General features: G+C 38.2%; 1 protein-coding gene across 1 annotated transcript in view; it reads right to left on the bottom strand.

Moving 5' to 3' along the window:
* CA10 (carbonic anhydrase X) overlaps nt 1-18,485 on the bottom strand; it is a gene marked incomplete at its 5' end in the record, with an annotated part of 42,511 nt that extends 24,026 nt beyond the window's left edge. The window contains one exon of the mRNA XM_008938513.1: nt 18,300-18,485. Coding sequence (XP_008936761.1) covers nt 18,300-18,485 — 186 coding nt within the window. The remainder of the gene's footprint in view (nt 1-18,299) is intronic.
* Between the last annotated feature and the right edge of the window lie 238 nt (nt 18,486-18,723).

Raw genomic sequence — 18,723 nt, 5'->3', positions numbered from 1 at the left:
ACTGAGAAAGGGTACAGCCACAGCTCTGCAACAACTGCTTTCAACTGGCCTCACCCAGCACTGTTTGTTTTAGTGGCATTACTGATCGTAGATCAGGAAGGAGGCAGAGAGGAGTAGATCTGCCTGTCCCTCTCCCACCCCCAACAGCCACCTCCACCTGCCAAGACATGGAGTTACTATTTGTAAATTTGACCAGCTTTAGTTTCTTCAGTTACTTTTAATGCTGTGCCTGCCACCTTTATTTAATTTCTGTATGTACATTATCCCATGATAAGGCTCTTGCACAGCAGAAGAACCTTTCTCTTAGTGCACAGATGAAATGGAGCTGAAAATTACAGCAGATAAAATTCCAGCTCTTTGAACTGTAGTGTTAAGAACTTTTCAACCAAAGTAGACACCTAACTGAAGATTGTTTGCTCTATGTATTCCTTTATTATTTTGTCAAGCTTATGTCATTAAGCACGGATTTGATTTCATCATACCACAGTAAACAATTTGTTGTTGTGGTAAGACATGTTGGTCTGTAATGTCTGTAGGCAAAGCTGTGTTATATGTGAAATGCAGGTTAGCCTTACATTTTGCTGTATTTAGATTTTGAGTTACGAAGCAACACTCTAATTATCCTATTACCTTGCTAAAACACATAATCGTTTGCAAATGATGCAAAATCTTGAGAACTTAAATGTGAGAAGTTTTAAAACGAATGTAGCTATTATTTTCTTCATTGACACTTTAACAACATCAGTGTGTTAGGCTGTTCCAATGTGAGGAAATGATCCCATATAAAATTATGGCAATGAGGACAGCATATCACCAAGATAATATAGAATAAAAGATTGATTTCTGGTTTTACTAAGTGTAGTATATATGCAAAGTATGTGTCTAGCTTTAATTCATTTAATATCTATAATTTTTACTGTATAGCAAATCACATGCTACTGTTACTCTAGCCTTTGCAAAGCCCATTATTGCAAGTGTAAAGGCAGACACATAGAAAAAAAGGTAAAGGAAAAAGCTAATTCCTCCTACTTTTAAAGAAGAAAAAATAATTGAACTATGAGCCCAGTTTAAAGTCAGAATTCTGTCTCCAGTGTTCCCTGATCTCCTCAAGAAAAGAGGTTCCTGAATGCTATTAAAAATTGCTGGTTTCTCAGCAAACAGCATGAAGAGTTTTTCCTGGGAGAAAGGTTTTAATAATTAAAATTAGTCAATACTGGAGTGCAGGAGATTATTTGATCTTGTTCAGAAACTGACACTTTCCAGAAGGGAAGAAAAAATGCAATCTTTCTAATAAATCACTTTGTTCAGAACTGGGAGTCAAGTAGAAGAAATTTGCTGCAGAAGAAAAGAGGGCAACTCACCAGGGAAATAGGTTTCTCAAAATAATTGTGAGTTTGAACATCAAGGTTGAGATTTTTAGGACATTTCCAGAAAAAAAAAAAAAAATCTGTAAGACTCTCGGGATGAGATGTAAAAAAATGCATTTGTTAGTACTTGAGGGCATTACATCTCTCAAAAACGTTCTATAAAGTTGCTGCTGGCTCTTGTGCTCCACTCCAAAGTTCAATTTGTCTACTTTGCCCCCCTGTAATTTCAGCTAAACTCAGCTGTTTTGTCAGATCAGCCTATAGTTCTGCACAGAACTGAGGATGTCCACCTTCATTTAATAGACTTCAGGTTTGCTCCACTAGCCCCTGTCAGCTTTGCTTGCTGCCAGCAGATGGGAAGATGAAATCAAAAGCGTGCTGGTGGATGAATGTGTTCAGCAGACCGGATTCCTTTTGAGCCATGCTCTTTTTCAGACTTTCCTGTAATGATGCCTGTCCAAGTCTAGGACGTTTTCCTTGCCTATATTCAGACCTGTATATTCCTCTTGCTTTTATGGACACCAAACCTCACCCCTGCCCTTTTCTGTCCTGTTTCTTTCTGTCACTTAAAATCTGTCGTTCCTCTAGTGTTAGCATTGCCATCCAGCTGTGCCATTCCTCACCGTGTATTTCCTAGAAAAGCAAAATGGTCCTTAAATATAGCCTAGCTTCCTTTTGCAGTGGTGTCCAGAGGCTAGTGAATATATGTCTGAAACCAGACTGCTGCTTTTTCAAGGGGTTGTCACAGTGGGAAAGGGCAGCTCTGCTGTTTACATCATTCTGAGGATGTCACAGCTTTCCCTAGCAAGTGTTTCTGACAGCACAGACAAATAAGGTCAGATGCTTTGGCAGGTTATGGTATTGCACCTTTTCTTTGTACTGCCAGACTGTGTCTTTGCATTCTGTTTCAGCTTTGATATTGTATAATTAGAATGACTAAATTTCAGAAATGCAAAAGATCCCAAATGTTGCTCTGACCTCAGTACAGACAAAACTTTAGAGCAAACAGAAGTAAGGGTGAGGATGCTGCTGCCACGACAAGCTCATCTGCAGTCAATGAGCCAGAAAGATCACAGACTGGCAACCAGCAGCTGGGGTTCTCTCAGCTCCTCAGACACTTATTTCCTTATGTTTCCTTGTTTGTTAATAACAAACAGGGAACTGGGTAAAACTACTAGCAGCAATAAAAGCAATTATTTAGCAATTCCACAGTGCAACCTACCTAAAGCAGGAGCTGCTCCCATTGCTTCAGAATAGGATGAGAAGGGTGGAAAATGTTGGCATTTTGATTCATGGAAAGACAGCTTCTTAAGCAACAAAGGGGAAAGTATTTTCACCTAGCCAATTATTAAGAGTGGATTATTCATTCAAAACAACTCAGCATTCACTTGATTCCATTTTAATCTCATATATAGTTAGTGCAGTTTGTTTTGTAGAAACCAGTAAGGCTCCACTTTCCATGCAGGATGAATAGCATAAAGAATGTATACAAATGAAATGTGTGTGTGTGTCAAGGATAAACTGCTTTATTTGCTTCATTAACAGCAATCTGATAAACAGTTATTTGGTAATGGATCTGCTGATTAGAATCAATCAACATCTCAAAGTTTGAAGACTGCCAAAATAATTAAACGGTTTAATAATTTTGAGACCATGCATCCAAAGAAAAATTACTATATCTTTAGAAACATTTTGACATATATTTACCATATCAGCATTCCATGAACTTTGAGAATACATCTTGTAAATTATTTGTGATGCTTCATTGGCTTTTAATATTGGCAATGCTTACAGTCCTACTGCAATTCAGAAGAAAACATTTTGATATTTACTTGGCTTGGCAGATTTATTTTACCACAGTCTTCTCTATCTGGCATTGTTCTTATCTGTCTCTTTGGCTGTATACATTACAAGTTTGGAACTTTAAGAAGTAGCTGGTGAGGGACAGGTTCATGTATAGATGATAAAAGTTTTTCTGGGTGGCAGAATATTGTTGCATATATGATGAGAAATTCATCCCTGTCTTTTAATATTATTAGATGTTGCAATTGTGTATTGGGGTGATTAAGTTTGCTGTAGAAATAACAATGACAAGACCTGGGTATTTAAGAAATCCATCCACCAGTCCAAATGGATTTTGAGAAATGAGGGGGCTGAAATTTCCAAGACTTTGAAAACACCATGAAATGTCATGTTCTGGTCTTTACTGTGCCACGGCCTGTTGTCATGACTGCAGTTGACTCATCCTCTGTTTCAGTCTACCCATTTGTAAAATCAGCAAAATAATTACACTGCAAGGTAATTGATAGTTAATGGGGAACATGTTAATGGCCAAAAAGGATTTGACAAAGAGTGTTACAAGGGCTATCATTAGTGTCTGTTGTGAGCAGCTATCAGCAGTTCTGAATATCCCCAGAGGACCACGATGTGACAGCTTCCAAACACTGGACATGTCTGAACTGGGTTTTTGGTTCAGGCCCAACTCTAAACAAAACAACAAACTAAAAAGAAACAGATGGTCTCTTCCAGCTCTTCATTGCAGTTTTTATGTTCCTCTTCACAAACGTTAAAGGACAAATTTTCAGCTGATATAAGATGATACAGCTCAGTAATCCTGTTGGGTTTTATAGATATCCCCCCCTCCCTTTATTTTTTTTTAATTTTATATGATGTACATCTTCAGATTTAATAATGGTCATTTACTTTGAGATATAAGCTGTCACTTTTAGAGCACAAAATAAGGGACACCATCTAGCTGTACACCGGTAAAATCGATCAACTTCAAGCTGCCCAAAGATTGTTTGATGATCACAACCAAAATATTGATGAGTTTACAAGATCATTTGAAAGATGAATGGAATCACAAAACTGATGTGCTCTTCTGTGCTAGTAGAGAAGCCCGTGACTTTTAAAAAATCCTGTTTTCACACTAATCACTTAGTAATTTCTATAGTATTAAGAATTTCTAGATACTTCATTATCTGGTAATACTTTATGTACATCAAATATGAAAAAATGGATGTGCAGTTCATATATAAGATTAGATGGGATTAAATATTTTAATATTGAAATATTAAATCACTTAAATATTAATTTTAATAAAATTAAAATATTTTTAAATCCTGGGGATTGTGACCCACTGTATTGTGCTCCCAACAGTAACAACTGCATTGTAACATGAATCCTACCTTACTTTACGTTTGTTGGCATGCCCATAGGTTCTTAATGTATATGAAGATTTGTGGGGACAGACCCCAAAAGCATTGCCTGAAAGCTCAGAATTCTAACAAAAGATTTCCAGCTTTCTTTGAAGTATTCATCTCCAGGAGTGAGTATATCTAAAAAGTAGGCATGTATTTTCAAATAGGCCACAGGAAAAAGGCTTTTGGAACTTCAGATACTGATTTTTTATTTTTTTTTCCCCTACCATTTTTCCTTTCATCCTTTTCCTGGATTTCTAAAAGAAAATCCTATGAGAACCTAACAGACAGACATTCATTAGAATCTGGAAGAATAAGAGTGATTTTTTTTTTCCCTTCTAATTAACTGCCCCAGGGAATAGCTCTACCAGTTAGGAGGAAGAACAGCTCCTCTATTGTGCCTTTTGTGACTTAGGAACAGTAGATAGGGAGGCTCTAAGCTACAAATCAAACAGTGAAAATCCTCTTAACTGAACACACCCTTGGGCTTCACACAGAATAAGGCATTACACTAATCATAAGCAGAACTAGTGGGGATTTTTTTTGCTGAAACAGGGTTTTGCTGGAAAATGCTTACGTGTCAAAACCAAAGTACCTTCTGGGGGGAACTCGATTTCAAAGAAATTTTGCTGAAACACAAGCAGAGGGTATCAGAAATCTCCCTGATTTCCTGCCACTTTGTCTGGTGATTTAGCCAAGAGCATGGAGACCTGATGTCTTTACCAGTCTAGTTTACCTTGCAGTTTTTGTTGGTTTTCCTGGCATGTCCCTCCCCCCAGCAGGGTTGTGTCTGCAAGGTTTTGTTTGTGGGTAGGGGCAGGTGATCAAAGGGACAAGCTGGGTACCTAGAACAGGCACGCTTTCAGACTCCTACAGAGGATGCTACCTTAAACCACAACTCCTTAGAATTAGGCTGAAATTTGCAGCCTTGGATGTGCATGGAAATATTCCTGTCTGATGTCTCTTTTATGGCACTAATCATTGGTCAGGGATGGTCATCCTGTTTAAAACCAGAGCAGCACCACCATTCTCCTGAGCTCCTCCATTAGTGACCTCCCTGGAATTATCTCACTGCGACCACTGCTCTGAAGGTAAAAAAGGAACAGAATGTTCCAAAATTTGGCACAAATCTGCAGCAATCTTAGTGTAGTGATTTGTATTTTGAGAGGAACTGGCTTCACAAGCCAATGCTACAGTACTCTTTAAAAACAATCCACAAACCCGAAAGCCATGAAGTAATTTCACAATATGCAGAATTGGGACTAGAACTCTGATTGTCTCTTTATTAGTTTCTGGCTTTGAAGTATAGGCATGTCTTGCTAAAGTAATGTGTGGTAAAGAAGGCTTTAGGTTTCACTCATGATGGCTTGTTCTGCAAATACTTTATGTATTTCAAATTATGCTTTCATTGGTAGCATATTTTTATGACATTTTATTGACCCTTCCCTGTTTTTTGTGTGAAGAGAGCAACTAATGAGTATTACCACTGTCAAGTGCACTGAAAGAAGACAGGTTACACTTAGTGCTAATAAGTTCTATTCTTTCCTGAATCAAATTCCTTAATTCAGATAAGTATGCTAATTCATAATTTATGCATATTCCCATCACCTCTTTGTTCTCTCAAGTAAGAAAAAAAAGGTAAAAGCTTGTTTCTTCTTCTTCTGAATTGTAGTGCAGTGAAATGGACTCATTGATAGTTTGGTGGAATGGAGCAGGAGGAAGAAGCTTCTGTCTATACGACCTCACAAGGGTATTTCAAACTTACATGGTATGAAGTAGAAAAGCAGCAGGTCATGAGAACTGCATGGTGGAGCTCCTGTAGCCATAGATGCTGTAAGATTAAGTCCTGAACAAGCATTAGAAATGATGGTCCTCTCAGGACCATACTGTGCTTTGGATGTAGACTGCAGTAGATCAGGCTGGGCTGGAGATACTGTACAACATTGACAGCTCAGTCCTTGATTACTTTGGGCTTAGATTGTCAGAAGAAATAGGAAAGAAAGGTGAAAAGAACAAAAATTCACATAAAATATGCCAAATGTAAACCATTCACATTGAATATCCCTTGAAAAATTTTAAAAAATATATTTTTTTTTATTAATAGGAATTATGCATTTGAGAGAACGTGACAGCTGTTTCTGACCAGTCTTATACTGAAGGTTAAGCAGATTAAGACTATTCCCAACTGGTTCTGTTATTAGCAGAATTGCTAGGGACTAGACAGCAGTAGCAGGTACATACTTTGCTAAGAAAGAGTAAATAAAATTTGAGGTGATTCAAAGAGATGGACAGTAATGGACTTGTCCTTTCTAGCTGAAATCCAGAACTCTTTGCCTTTGATAGAGCTTTCAGAGTAACAGCTTGTGTATGGTGCTTTTCTAATATGCCTATAGCAAATAATGAGTTAGAAAACATTTTAATGGCAGCTAAATTATAAAAAAGCAAATAAATTACTGAGAAGTAACTGAATAGAATTAATTAATTAACTCATTTCTACTGAGTTTTAACCAGCAAATCTTGGCAGGAGTCTGCAGTAATGTCCAGTTAGTTTATACAGAGACAAGAGTGCAGACAAAGTTGAAGATATTAAAAGATAAATGGAAAGAAAATGGACTTCAAATAAATGTTGTTTAACACTGTCAATTCTAATTCTGCACAATGTTAACACTGATGCTGTGGTACCCACTATCACTCACATGCTGTTTTAGAGGTAGCTATGCCTGAGAAACTGATCTGATTGTAATAGATCACTGGATCTATCCTAATCCATTATCTACCACAATCTTGTCTAAAGAAAATAAGATTCGTGGTCGCTATTGAAAGTAACAGTTACCTAGATGGTTAAAGTAAAATACCTCAAATTTCAAGTATTTTGACTTTCAGGGAGGCAGTGTATGCCTGTGTGCTTTTAATTAAGGAAAGGTCTACAGTGATAGTGGAAGGTCAAGTCAGTATGCTAAATGAAAACTGTAACTCTGCAACCTCCCAGAGTTCCCTGAAAATGTAATAAAGAAGGCAGCTAGAATTGACATGATACAGCTGGATTTTTACTAAGATACTAAAGTGACTCATAAGAAACTATTAAACATAAGGTAAGGGACAAAGACCTAACAAAAGAGTAGCCTGAAGTTACAGAAATAAGCTGAAGGTCAGAGAGCTAATGGCAAGGGTTCATAGCTGCCACTGTGTATCAGAAAACAGTAATTATTGTCAGGGAGGAGGGAGACTTCTGAGCTGGAGCTCCTCCTGTGCTACTTCACTCCTAAGGGGATGAGGTCCCCCCCACCACTCAGGTCCCAAGTCACAGTGACCACAGCATCCACACAGGATGTGAAAGACCTTTCATCCTGTCTTGGCTGCCTCCTTTGCCAAATTTGGACATGGGTATGAACCAGGAGCTCCTGCTTCCCACACAAGGGCTTTACCAACAGGGCTAGACTATTGAAAATCAGGGTCACACTTGCTGTCTGAAGCTCTTTCATCTGTACAGAGTAACACAGAGCTCACTGAAGCAGACAGCTCCCAAAGTGAATCCCCCGGCCCTAAGCTCTAAGGGCCATGCTTGCTCTCACAACTCATTGGGCTTGACTGTACTTGGGCATTAAAGTAGTTGTTGCAGTCACGACGTGGTTGTGTGAGTGCTCAGCACCAAAAGTGTGAGTGGCAGAGGAATTCCCTGTGTTTGCTGGAGATCAGTGTCTTGAAAGTGTTGTGACTGATGTGCTGGTAACTCTGGATTCTCCTGTTTGTGATCAGACTGCCAGCATTCATCCTCCAGCACACAGGCAGTGGCACCTAGGAGAGACTGAGCTAAAAGGATTTTAGATGGTTTTGGCAGTCTGATGTCCATGCTCAGTATATAAATTGCAAACCACACAGTTTTATCTCAGAAAAAAGTCTTCATGAGAGTTTTGTCCAGGGTAATGTTTACAGTAATTGCTCACTGTTCTTTTATCATTTTGGTAAATTGCAAAGGTATAAAAATTCACATATGCTTGCTTTTTATTTCTTTTGTACTTCTTCATAATAGCTGCAAGAGCTTTTGCGTAAGAAACTAATCTGATTCCTCTTTTCTCTGTAATGTTACATTAAATATATTCAGGGAAAAAAGTTAATATTTATAAGAAAAGTAATAAACCATTGCAAAGTAACATAACACCCATTTCAAAATGAGCATTGTTTTTTTTGGCTGTGAAGATAAATTACTCTTTAATTAAAGAAGAATCATCCTGCAGTGAGTAGAGTCACCCTAAGCAAGTGATAATAATTTGGGACGAGGCAAAATGAATACTTCATAGGTGACACTGGAGGTTTAGAGTACTGAATGTTTTCATGTCCCAATGGTTTAAAACAGCAAATCCTACAGCTGCTACTCTAAGCAGAAAAACTCCACCTTATTGCTTGATGCTGCTAGATTTGAAAATTGAGGCAGCAAAGGGATTTAGATTATAGTCAGTGACAGACTGTGCTCTCCATACATTGACACACTCTTCCACTTCTCCCTCCCCCACGAAAACAGAACAGTTGGTAACTAACAGAAAAGTAAACATGTGCAAAAATGTATTTATTACTAAAGGGATCTGTTTCACTCAGTATCTAAGAAATTCAATATTTATTATTCCATGCAACAGAGATTTTTCTGTGTCACATGCTACATTAATATAAGCTGACATTGTCCTAGAGCTTGTGCTTTGTTTGGACAGCTCCTGCTGTTCTGCTATTAGATGGATAGTTCATAAGATTCAGAAAAGTAGTTTCCAAAGAAGGAAAGTTTTTTGCAAGGAACACCCACATATGTGTAGATAATAAGGAAGAAGAGAGAAAAAACAAAACAAAACCACTCTAAAAATCTGCCTGTGAAATTTCTTAAATTTCAGAATGTAGCAAAGAGCATCTTTGGAGCCTGTATCACAAAATCTCTAGCAGCCAATATAGAGAAGCAAAAAATACTGGGCCCTAGGGATGGAGCATCCTCCATCAAGCATCTAGAATTTCCTATGCAAAACTCAGGAAGAATAACATGCTTTGGTAAACTCCTGAGAAATCTAGGGAATTTGGACGCTTTCAGATTTAGGTGGTAGATAAGCAAACATTTGCAGAAACCTTTCTGATTCTTGCTAGAACTGACTTGAGAGCAGAAGTCCTATTCCATGTCAGTGGAAATACTGAAGAGCACTTCAATGCCATGTAGCAGCTGGTACCCTAAATTCAAGAGCCTTTTATTCATTGCTTTAAGAATAACTCCCTTAAACATCATATACAAAAATTACACATACTTAAATATTTAACAATGTTTACTAGAAATCAATTAATAAGCTGCAGAAATTAGGTGATTCCTGTATCACTTGTTGTCTGAAATGGTAATGTATTCAATTATTTCAGAGAGAATTAATGCAATTTGTTTCAGGCAATTTTACCAGGTCTAAATAATCAAAATGATGACATACTAAAATACTTTTGTAAAGGTCTCCCATTTATTTGATGTGGCACTGAGCTGTAATTTTTTTACCTCCAATGACTGCACAAATATCTCAGTAATCTGATAAAATGCAAAAGTGCATCCCTAAAACAAAGACCAAAATCCTGCTCAGGTACCTGCAATTTAGTCTCAAATTTGATAAGTGGTTAAACACTTGTTCTAAAGCATCATTCAAACTCCAGATGGTATCTAAAGATTGTTTGAGATTATAGAATTAAATAACTGTTTCATTCAATTATATGCTAGTTTCTCTGTTAAAAGAAGTAAACATGTAATTCTCCCCCTGTCTCTTTTCCTTAGCTTGTATTTTGTGAAGAGGCACAGCTCTATCTAGGTACAATCCTGATTCCCTGTTGGTGTAATAACTAAAATTCTGTGATTTACACATACAAACATCCTATTACAATTTGCTTCAAATAAAACCATTAAACTTTTCCACTTTTATCTGTAATATCATAAAATACACACTTAGACCTGCAGTATGAACTCTAAATTCTTCCCCTTGCAAAAAAATAACTAAAAAACTTCATTTGTATTTCCTCTGCTAATCCAGTTTTAGAAAGGTGAAAAAATAACTTGAGTAGAATTTATGATATGAGAAGCTGATTATACATGAAGTAAAATTCATTATTGCTGATATAAAGTTTGGACATTATATAACTTGATTTGTGTAATTAAAGTTTTTTTCCTAAGGGAAGAATAAACCAGGCTATTTCTAGAATCTAATTTTCCTTTAAAAATGGCAGTGTGACAACAGCAGCACTAAATGTAAGACCCTGACTGCAAGAGCATACTGGCACTGCCTAGCAGTGCAGCCTTTCATGTAAAAATGGGGTTTATTTGCTGTGCATTTTTTCTATTTATATATTTATGACCAATGATTTATAGTTGCTACACATTCACTTGATTCTGTAACTTCTCCTGGCTACTGAGTTTGGGGATTTGTTATTTAACAAGCATATAGTACCTGTGACTGTCAAGCCAAAAAAAAATACAGGAAGGAACATAAGTTAAAAGTCAACTCTTCCACTTCAAAGGTGTTCAAGATGAAACTGCTTTTGAAGGTCACTAAGGATCATGATGGATTTTTTGCATGTAACCAGTGTATGAAGTTTACTGAGTTTTGATGTAAACGACACCACCAAAATTTCTATTCCATATTCTTGGAAAGTCATCTTTCCTGTAGATTCCAATGGAGCAGTTCAAAAGGAGAGGCTTCTTCGATAAGAAATGCCAACTGCATTTTAAATATTGCCCATTGGCTGCTTGGAAAATATCTGGATCTCAACACGTTATTCTGACCAGTATTTTAAAATTGTTATTGCTGCCATGTAGCCACGGATGCTTAGACAGCTCAGGTGGTGCCTGGCTTTCCACTCATTTCCAGCTTTTGCTCTCAGGGAATCTCTCTCTGTCATCTGCTCTCCCCACAGTTCTGTCCCTAATTCAGGTAAGTGTATATAACGTGTTTAACTTGGACGTTTTCAGTTATTTAAGAAATAAAACTACACAAGCGTCAGAAGAAAATCATACAAGAAATCTTGGAAATAAACCCCAGCATTCAGATTTTCAGTATTTGATTTTGGGAAATTACTTGCAGTATCTCCAGAAACCTGCAGACATTTTATGTTTTGTAGCTTGTCCCTTTCTATATTCCAATGCAGCTGCTGGGGGATAAGTTTACTTGTTCAGTTGCTGTGTGCCCCAAACTTTTTTATCCTTCACTTCATTGAAACTCTTCAGCAGCTACAGAGAATGTATTCATAGATGTGTAGAAGGCTTGTTTAGATATGCCACTTTTACAGGGAGCATAAGGGATGTTTGGGTTTTCCAGGAGTCTCCAGGTATTTTGGTCTGACCCTTGAGCTTCTGCTTGCTCTCAGCCACAGTCCTGGGAGTGAGGCTGCAGTCTGACAGTTCAACATGCTGCATAATCTAAATCACATGTTTGCACAGATGATGGGTAATTGTTGCACATTACTTCATGCAGTGGTTCTGGAACAATATGATCCACATCTGACAGAAAAATACACAGTAAATTAAAGCATTACCTTTTCCTTTCCTACTCCATTTATATCATCCTATTGCCACCTCCTGTTTTATTGCTGGTTTCAGGTACAGTAGTGTATCAGCACTTTAATGACTTTCTAGTCAACAAAACTTTTACTTAGACTCTTGATTTATCATCTCATTTTTCTTCGGGAAGTATTTTGGGAACATTTAAACATGTATTTGATGTTTCACTTCATAAAATAGCAGAGGTTTCCAAGTATGCCTCTCTCCAGGCCTTGCTGTCTAGATTATCTCAGCAGTGTTCTTTCTTGAGCATACTTCTGACTTTTTTTTCCCCTATAGATCATGCTTTTAAATCCAAAAATCTCTGCTGTCCAGAGGGAAAGGTGGCCAGTTCATCACTTCATAGTTTTAGAGGGGAGATGGACCAGGCAGTCTGCTACTAAAACACATCTCTGTTAAAGAGCCAAATTTCTGCATAAAGTCAATAGAGGGTAGAAAGGAATTTCCACTGGATGATTGTGAGCTCTTAAGTTAGCAGACAACAGTCAGGTGTGAATATCCCACAGTCTGGCCTAATATATTGCTCAATCCTATTTTCTATTATGTTAACCAGCAATAAAAGCCATTTAACTTAAAATATAAAATTGATTTTGGCTTAGAAAAACACAATAAGCATGTGTCGATGATAAGTGTCCTTTGGACTTTAACTGCCTTTTATGGATATGAATATTTTATAACATTTTGGGTGAAGCCACCTGCAGTCTTTAGAGTGGACAGAGATCCATTCTTGCAACTAATGCACATGTTCATCTCCCACTGATTTTGAATTACTCATGTGAATAGGCTCCTTATACTGTAGTGATGACAATATCACCAGCTCTTCTTGATTTATATTCTGTTCCTATAGCAATTTAATTCATTATACTATTGACTTTCTCCTCGGAAGCTGAACATTAATCTGAAGGTTATAGAGATTTTATTAAACCACCCTTCCATTAGACATGTGTTCCCTCATCTGGTACTTTCCTCAGAGGCTTATTTTTCAACATTAATAAGCACTGGAGTACAGTAAACTTATCTTCTGGCTGAAATACTTAAAAATGACCTGCATCATTTCCAATAAAGTCTCCAAAATGCAATGAAGACGGCCTGTGGCAACTGACAGACCCGAATTTCAAACTTCCTTCTGCAAGCTGTTGGCAGGAGTGCCAGTGTTGGGAGGTGCAGCAGGGGCTGGCTTACATCTGGCTCTGCTTTGGCATTGTAATCACCTGCAGCAATGTGGTTGTGAAGAAGCAGGAGACTCCTGTACTCTCTCCCCAGTGACATCACAGGCTGATTGAATTCCTGAGGAGGAGAAGGACTATGTGCTAGCACAATTTGATGAAGAGTCATGCTAGACTCCCAAATATTCCTATCTGTGAGGCTTCCTAGAGAGAACAAAACAGAACAATGGACCTGGGAGAGGAATCTAAACATGGGGTAAGAGCAGGGAAACACTGTGGAGAACATAGAGGCTTTTGTGCAGAACTGCCCCATAGGTTAGACCACGTGGGAGCTGCAGCTGGTTGTTGAGCAGGTGATGACGTTTTGGGGAAGAAGACAGGGACCTAATCATAAATAAAAGGAGATGTAAATGGCTTATAACAGGCAATACAATATAAAGTTGGCCTGTACTTGCTGTTTCTTCTGACATGACAATTGGCCATGACTTGGTTTTTTGTTTTTTGGTTCTTTGGATTTTTTGTTTGTTTGTTTGTTTCATTGGTAAACAATACGAGCATTAGGATTTTTGGGGAAGCTATTTGGACCCACACAGGCAAGTCAAAGGTGGACAGAAGGTCTTGGTGACAGAGTCACTGTTTCTGATTTAACATTTCAACTACTCTAATTCTGCAGAAGGCTGGATTAAATTATTCCAGCTGGCCGGATGCTTTTCACAGGCTATGTGACAGTCCTGCTTCTAAAAATACCAGAAGTTGGATTTGCAACACTGATCTCTCTGACAAGTAATCCTTTACTATCACTAGAAGTTCCCCACTCACTTAGAATATGCCTGGAGTTAAAGAGATTGCAGTAGTAGGAGAAGGCTGGTATTTCAGACTTTCCAGCCTCCCTCTTTGATTCCCATCTTCTTGTATTTTATTTGGTCTTCTTGGTGGCTTTTAGCAGCAGCAAAAGTACATCTCAGTTCCAGCCTGTGTGTATAGCTTGTAATAGCTATCCATTTACCTAGATACTCTTCTGGCTTTCATTTTACTTCTGCAGCAGATAAAATCATTGTATGTTTATAGCCTCTATCAATGGATTTTTGAAGGGTGACTTGTTGGGCAGAAAAGAAATAATCTGATTTTTTTCTTATGTTGTGGACTATGGTCTCTCATTTGAAAATCTCCAGCTATTGAGTCTGTGAAAAGTGCATAACCTCAAATAATTAAGCTCCTTGACTTGCTCTTACATGGATAAGGCTACTACACTGCACAGCCATAAAGTGGCTGGAGGCCTTCTGCAGCACATTTTTCTGCTTAGGAAAAAAAATTGTTATAGATTTTATGACTTTGCCACATGGTAAAGTTAAAGGGCCCTATTTTCACTATAAAACTTTTGGAGGTTGTTATTTGACAAGGTAGACAGTGTCTGAACAACAGCACTCTGGTAAATTCTGCTGTATTTTGTATTACTGCCATCTGAAAGAAAGATGGTCCTTCTCATTAAATGATATGGACTCTGAAGCATTAAAAGCTAGAGACATTAAGCAGCAGACACAAATGATTGGTGTCTTAGTTGAGGACTTGGCTTGAGCCAAGAATTTCTTCTCATCATTATAATATAGTAGGATGTTTATGCAAAGAGCAGGGAATTAAACATATTCAAGTATGTATCTGAGGGATAAGTAAAAGCTCAATTTATTTATTTAAGCGTTGCAAAGCCTGTCTTTCTTTCCATGCTAGCACTGCCAAACATATTGATGATAATCTGATACACAGTTTTAAAGCCTTTACACTCAAACTGTTTAAGCATTAGTTCAATTATTCTGCCTACTAAAGTGATAATTAGGGGCTAAAAGGTAACCAGATTATTGTAGAGATCTCTCTTGACAGCCTTTAACACCTAGTTAAATGTTAAATCCTGGAAATTACAAGCCTCTTGATATCATTCAGACCACAGTATGTTTTGAAGCAATTTGCTGTTTCTGAATTGTTTTTCATGCCATGGTACCACTCCAGTGCTCTTTAGCTTGCTCTGCCTGCCCACTTGCAGAATATCTTCAATAGGCAAAAAAATTCCCTGAGAACAAACTTCTCGCTTAGCACAGATGTAAGGTGGAATTTCCAGATGTGTAAAGAGCATTGTAGCTGATTCAGGATTTACTGGGGCTGTTTAAAATCTGCTGCTTTGTCTGAACTGGCTTTTAATTCAGGTCTGTTTGGCAGTGCTGTGAGGGGGAGGTACTGCTCTGTCCCCCACCTCACCCCAGGTTCCCCTTCTCTCTCTGCAACATCCTGAGTTTCACACACACTGGAGTCCTCCATGAACATGAGGGAATGGATGAGGATGGGAGTGGAGGGAAGGAGAAGGAGGAATAATCTGACTGTGATCTGCTGGAATGGATCACACTTCTTGGGTAACCTCATCCTTGGGAATTGTCTCCACGGCAAAACAGGTTCCAGTAAAACCCACAGTGGGCTAGTCCAACCCAAACAAGAAGAGCAGTAACAAGGCAGTATCCTGGGAGTTAGCCTACGACTAGCAGTTCAACAGTGTCATCCTGCAATGACTTTCCCCTGCTGGCCTACACCTGCAAAAGCCTAGACCAGCAAATATCCACTGCTGTTCTTAACTGCACTAGCTAAATTAAACGCACTTGGGCAGTTATTTTTCTTTATCCCATCTCCTCTGACAGCATTATCCAATGCAGAAGTGAACAGTAATTAGCAGCAACAGTCTTGAAAGCATACGCTACGTTCTAAAGACAGGCACTCCATCATAAAGTCAGCTAGCTTGTTTTCCTCCTCTGGTTCCTGGGAGCTGTAGACATTACATCTTGCAGTGCTGAGAGCTTATCGAAAATCACTTATTTATACAGACAGCACTTGTATGGGTGGATGTATATTCTAAGAACACCGTCAGCTCCTGTCCTTCACTGAAAATTTGCAGCTATGCTCTTCAGCATGATTGATTTGAATCTGTGCTTGTGTTGTGGAAACAGTACGTGGTCTATAAATAAGACTTAACTGTGCAGATGCAGGTTCAGGTTAGTAATTAATACTTGACCTTGTTGGAACTTACCTGTCCAGCTGCCCAAAACAGCTATCTGAAATGCTGAAAAAAGCATCCTGGAAGGGCAGAATTAATCTCACCATCTGAGGAGGAGGTGTCTAGTCTAAGCTGCTTGGCCTGTTTGTCTCTGCTCTGTTGTCAAGGGAGATGCATCTCCACAGAGTGATTTGTCCTGTCCTAAGAGATGCATCTATGGCTATCAGGAATGATCATCCTCTACAGATGCCAATCTCTGTTCCCTGCAGGAGGAATCCAGATAACCAGAAGAACCCTGCATGTACTGTGGATCCAGCTCTGTGTGGCTGGCTGACAGCTGGTTCCACTTAGCAAGGTTTGCTGCTTTTATGATGAAAAACTTGAGGTTTCTGTTAGCCAATACCAAATATTAATAGTGCTCTTCAAAACGTTGAAAACCAGAAGAACTTACTTTAGTATTAACATTGTGTGGCAATACAGTGCTCTACATTTTCATCTTTTGTTATAATCCATGAGTAAGGAATTTATAACTTAAAAACTCTTAAAAATTTTGGGATGATACTGATGATCATAACAAGCACAATGGTACATTTCAAGCAGATTTTTGCTTTCTTGCTCAACTTGCTTTTGTTTGAATATTGCATTTCTGTAAATCTGAATAGCAAAGACTTGTTTACTATGGCATACTTAACTTTCAGCTCTTACAGGTGTAACACATTATATGTTCACTTATCATAGAATTTAATGAAGGCAGCCAGAAATCAGTTGTGCAAGACATGAATAAATTCATGAAAAAGCTGCCACTGGCTATATTATACATCTACATAGCTTATAAAATAAAGCAAATTATTATCATCAATTACAATATCATCATTTGACAACTCTGCAATTAATTTCCCACTCTTAAATAACTGCTGTTGCACAGTGCCAAAGAAAATGCCATGCATTAACTGACTCATCACCAGAGTCTGTGATAGATGGTACAGATGATAATTTGGTTATTCGTCTCCAAGAAAGTACGTGCTTCGTTATGAAAAACTATTAATTTTGGTTTTCTGAGAGAATGGTAACAGAGATGCCTACAGTGTCTTTAAAAATAATGCCTAGAGTAATGTATAGTTATTCTCAAGCATTATTTTATTTGTGAAGATTTGTGGAGTACAGTTGTACATTAGATAGTTCACTGACATGGCACAAGCTGAAGAAGGATGGGGTACTACAAACTCCATGCATCTCTTCTATGTAAAAATGCTCCTGCAGAAGAAGAATGGAAAGATTCTGCTTTGCCTAACCAGAAAGTCTGCAAACTTAACTATACATCTGGAAAAAGTACTCCATAAATGAGACTAAAATATTTATCCATCAAGAGTAATGGGCTGTCCTGGAGTATCTCTCAGGATCATCAAATTATGGTGTTTCCTGGGACAATAACAGGCACACATTTGAAATGCAACACAAGTGCCAGTTCTGCCAGGGTTGACTTGTGGAGCTAACTTTACTTCTTGATCAGACCAACAGACTTCTGTAGAGCCCCATCTAAAATTAAGAATCACCTTATTATTGCATGAATCAAAGGCAGAATGATATTCAGTGTAAAGTGTAACACACCAGCGAGTAGCAAAAGTAGCACTTTGATAAGAACTTGAAGCACTTTCAGTGTTACTTCATGGTTAATTTTGTATTTGCATTACTAGGGACACAAAGGACTCATCAGAAGATGTTTGATTCCTTTGTAAGTAGTGCACATGAGAATATAGGGTGCCAAGGCACACAATAAATACAACAGTTTCATTTTTAGGTATGAGTCACACTCTTTGCAGTGCACGGGCAAAAAAACCTAAACCGAATTCCCTGATTTTCAGGATGGATAAAGGGAAACAGTTTTTAGGAGTACAAATTGGTTTGCAAATACCTTCGGGCAGGAAGGGAAAGTGAGTGAATCATAGCGGTTCATTTGTAACTCCAAAAATGTTGCCATACCTCCCCAGAGAAAGCCTGTCCATTGAGGAGGTGCTCTGATCCCTGGCTGTCTTCACTCCCAAAGTGTAACCGGATTTCCTCTAAGCGGTGGCTGTACGTCATCGGTCCTCCAGAGATGTTGACCAGATGCTCTTTGTCTAATCGTAGAGATACGTGTCTCCCTGTATTATACATCGTCCCACTGACCTAAACAAAATGAGGGAAAAATTAAAGGCATTTGTTCAAAATGAATTGTAAACCCTAGAAACTAGTCACATGTACTTCAAGATGTTGCTCTTGACACGCCTCCACTTAAGCGTAGCAACACACCTTGTTGTTGTGAGATGAAACACACAACCTGAGGTTGTACTTCAACTTCTGCTTTGATTCTTATACTGTATATTCAAATATTTTGCTAAATCCATATGTACATATTTTAGCTGGG

This window comes from Merops nubicus, unplaced genomic scaffold (genome assembly GCF_000691845.1).
Source record: "Merops nubicus isolate BGI_N331 unplaced genomic scaffold, ASM69184v1 scaffold34204, whole genome shotgun sequence".
NCBI classification, from domain to species: domain Eukaryota; kingdom Metazoa; phylum Chordata; class Aves; order Coraciiformes; family Meropidae; genus Merops; species Merops nubicus.
This window is presented reverse-complemented; position numbering and strand designations above follow the sequence as displayed.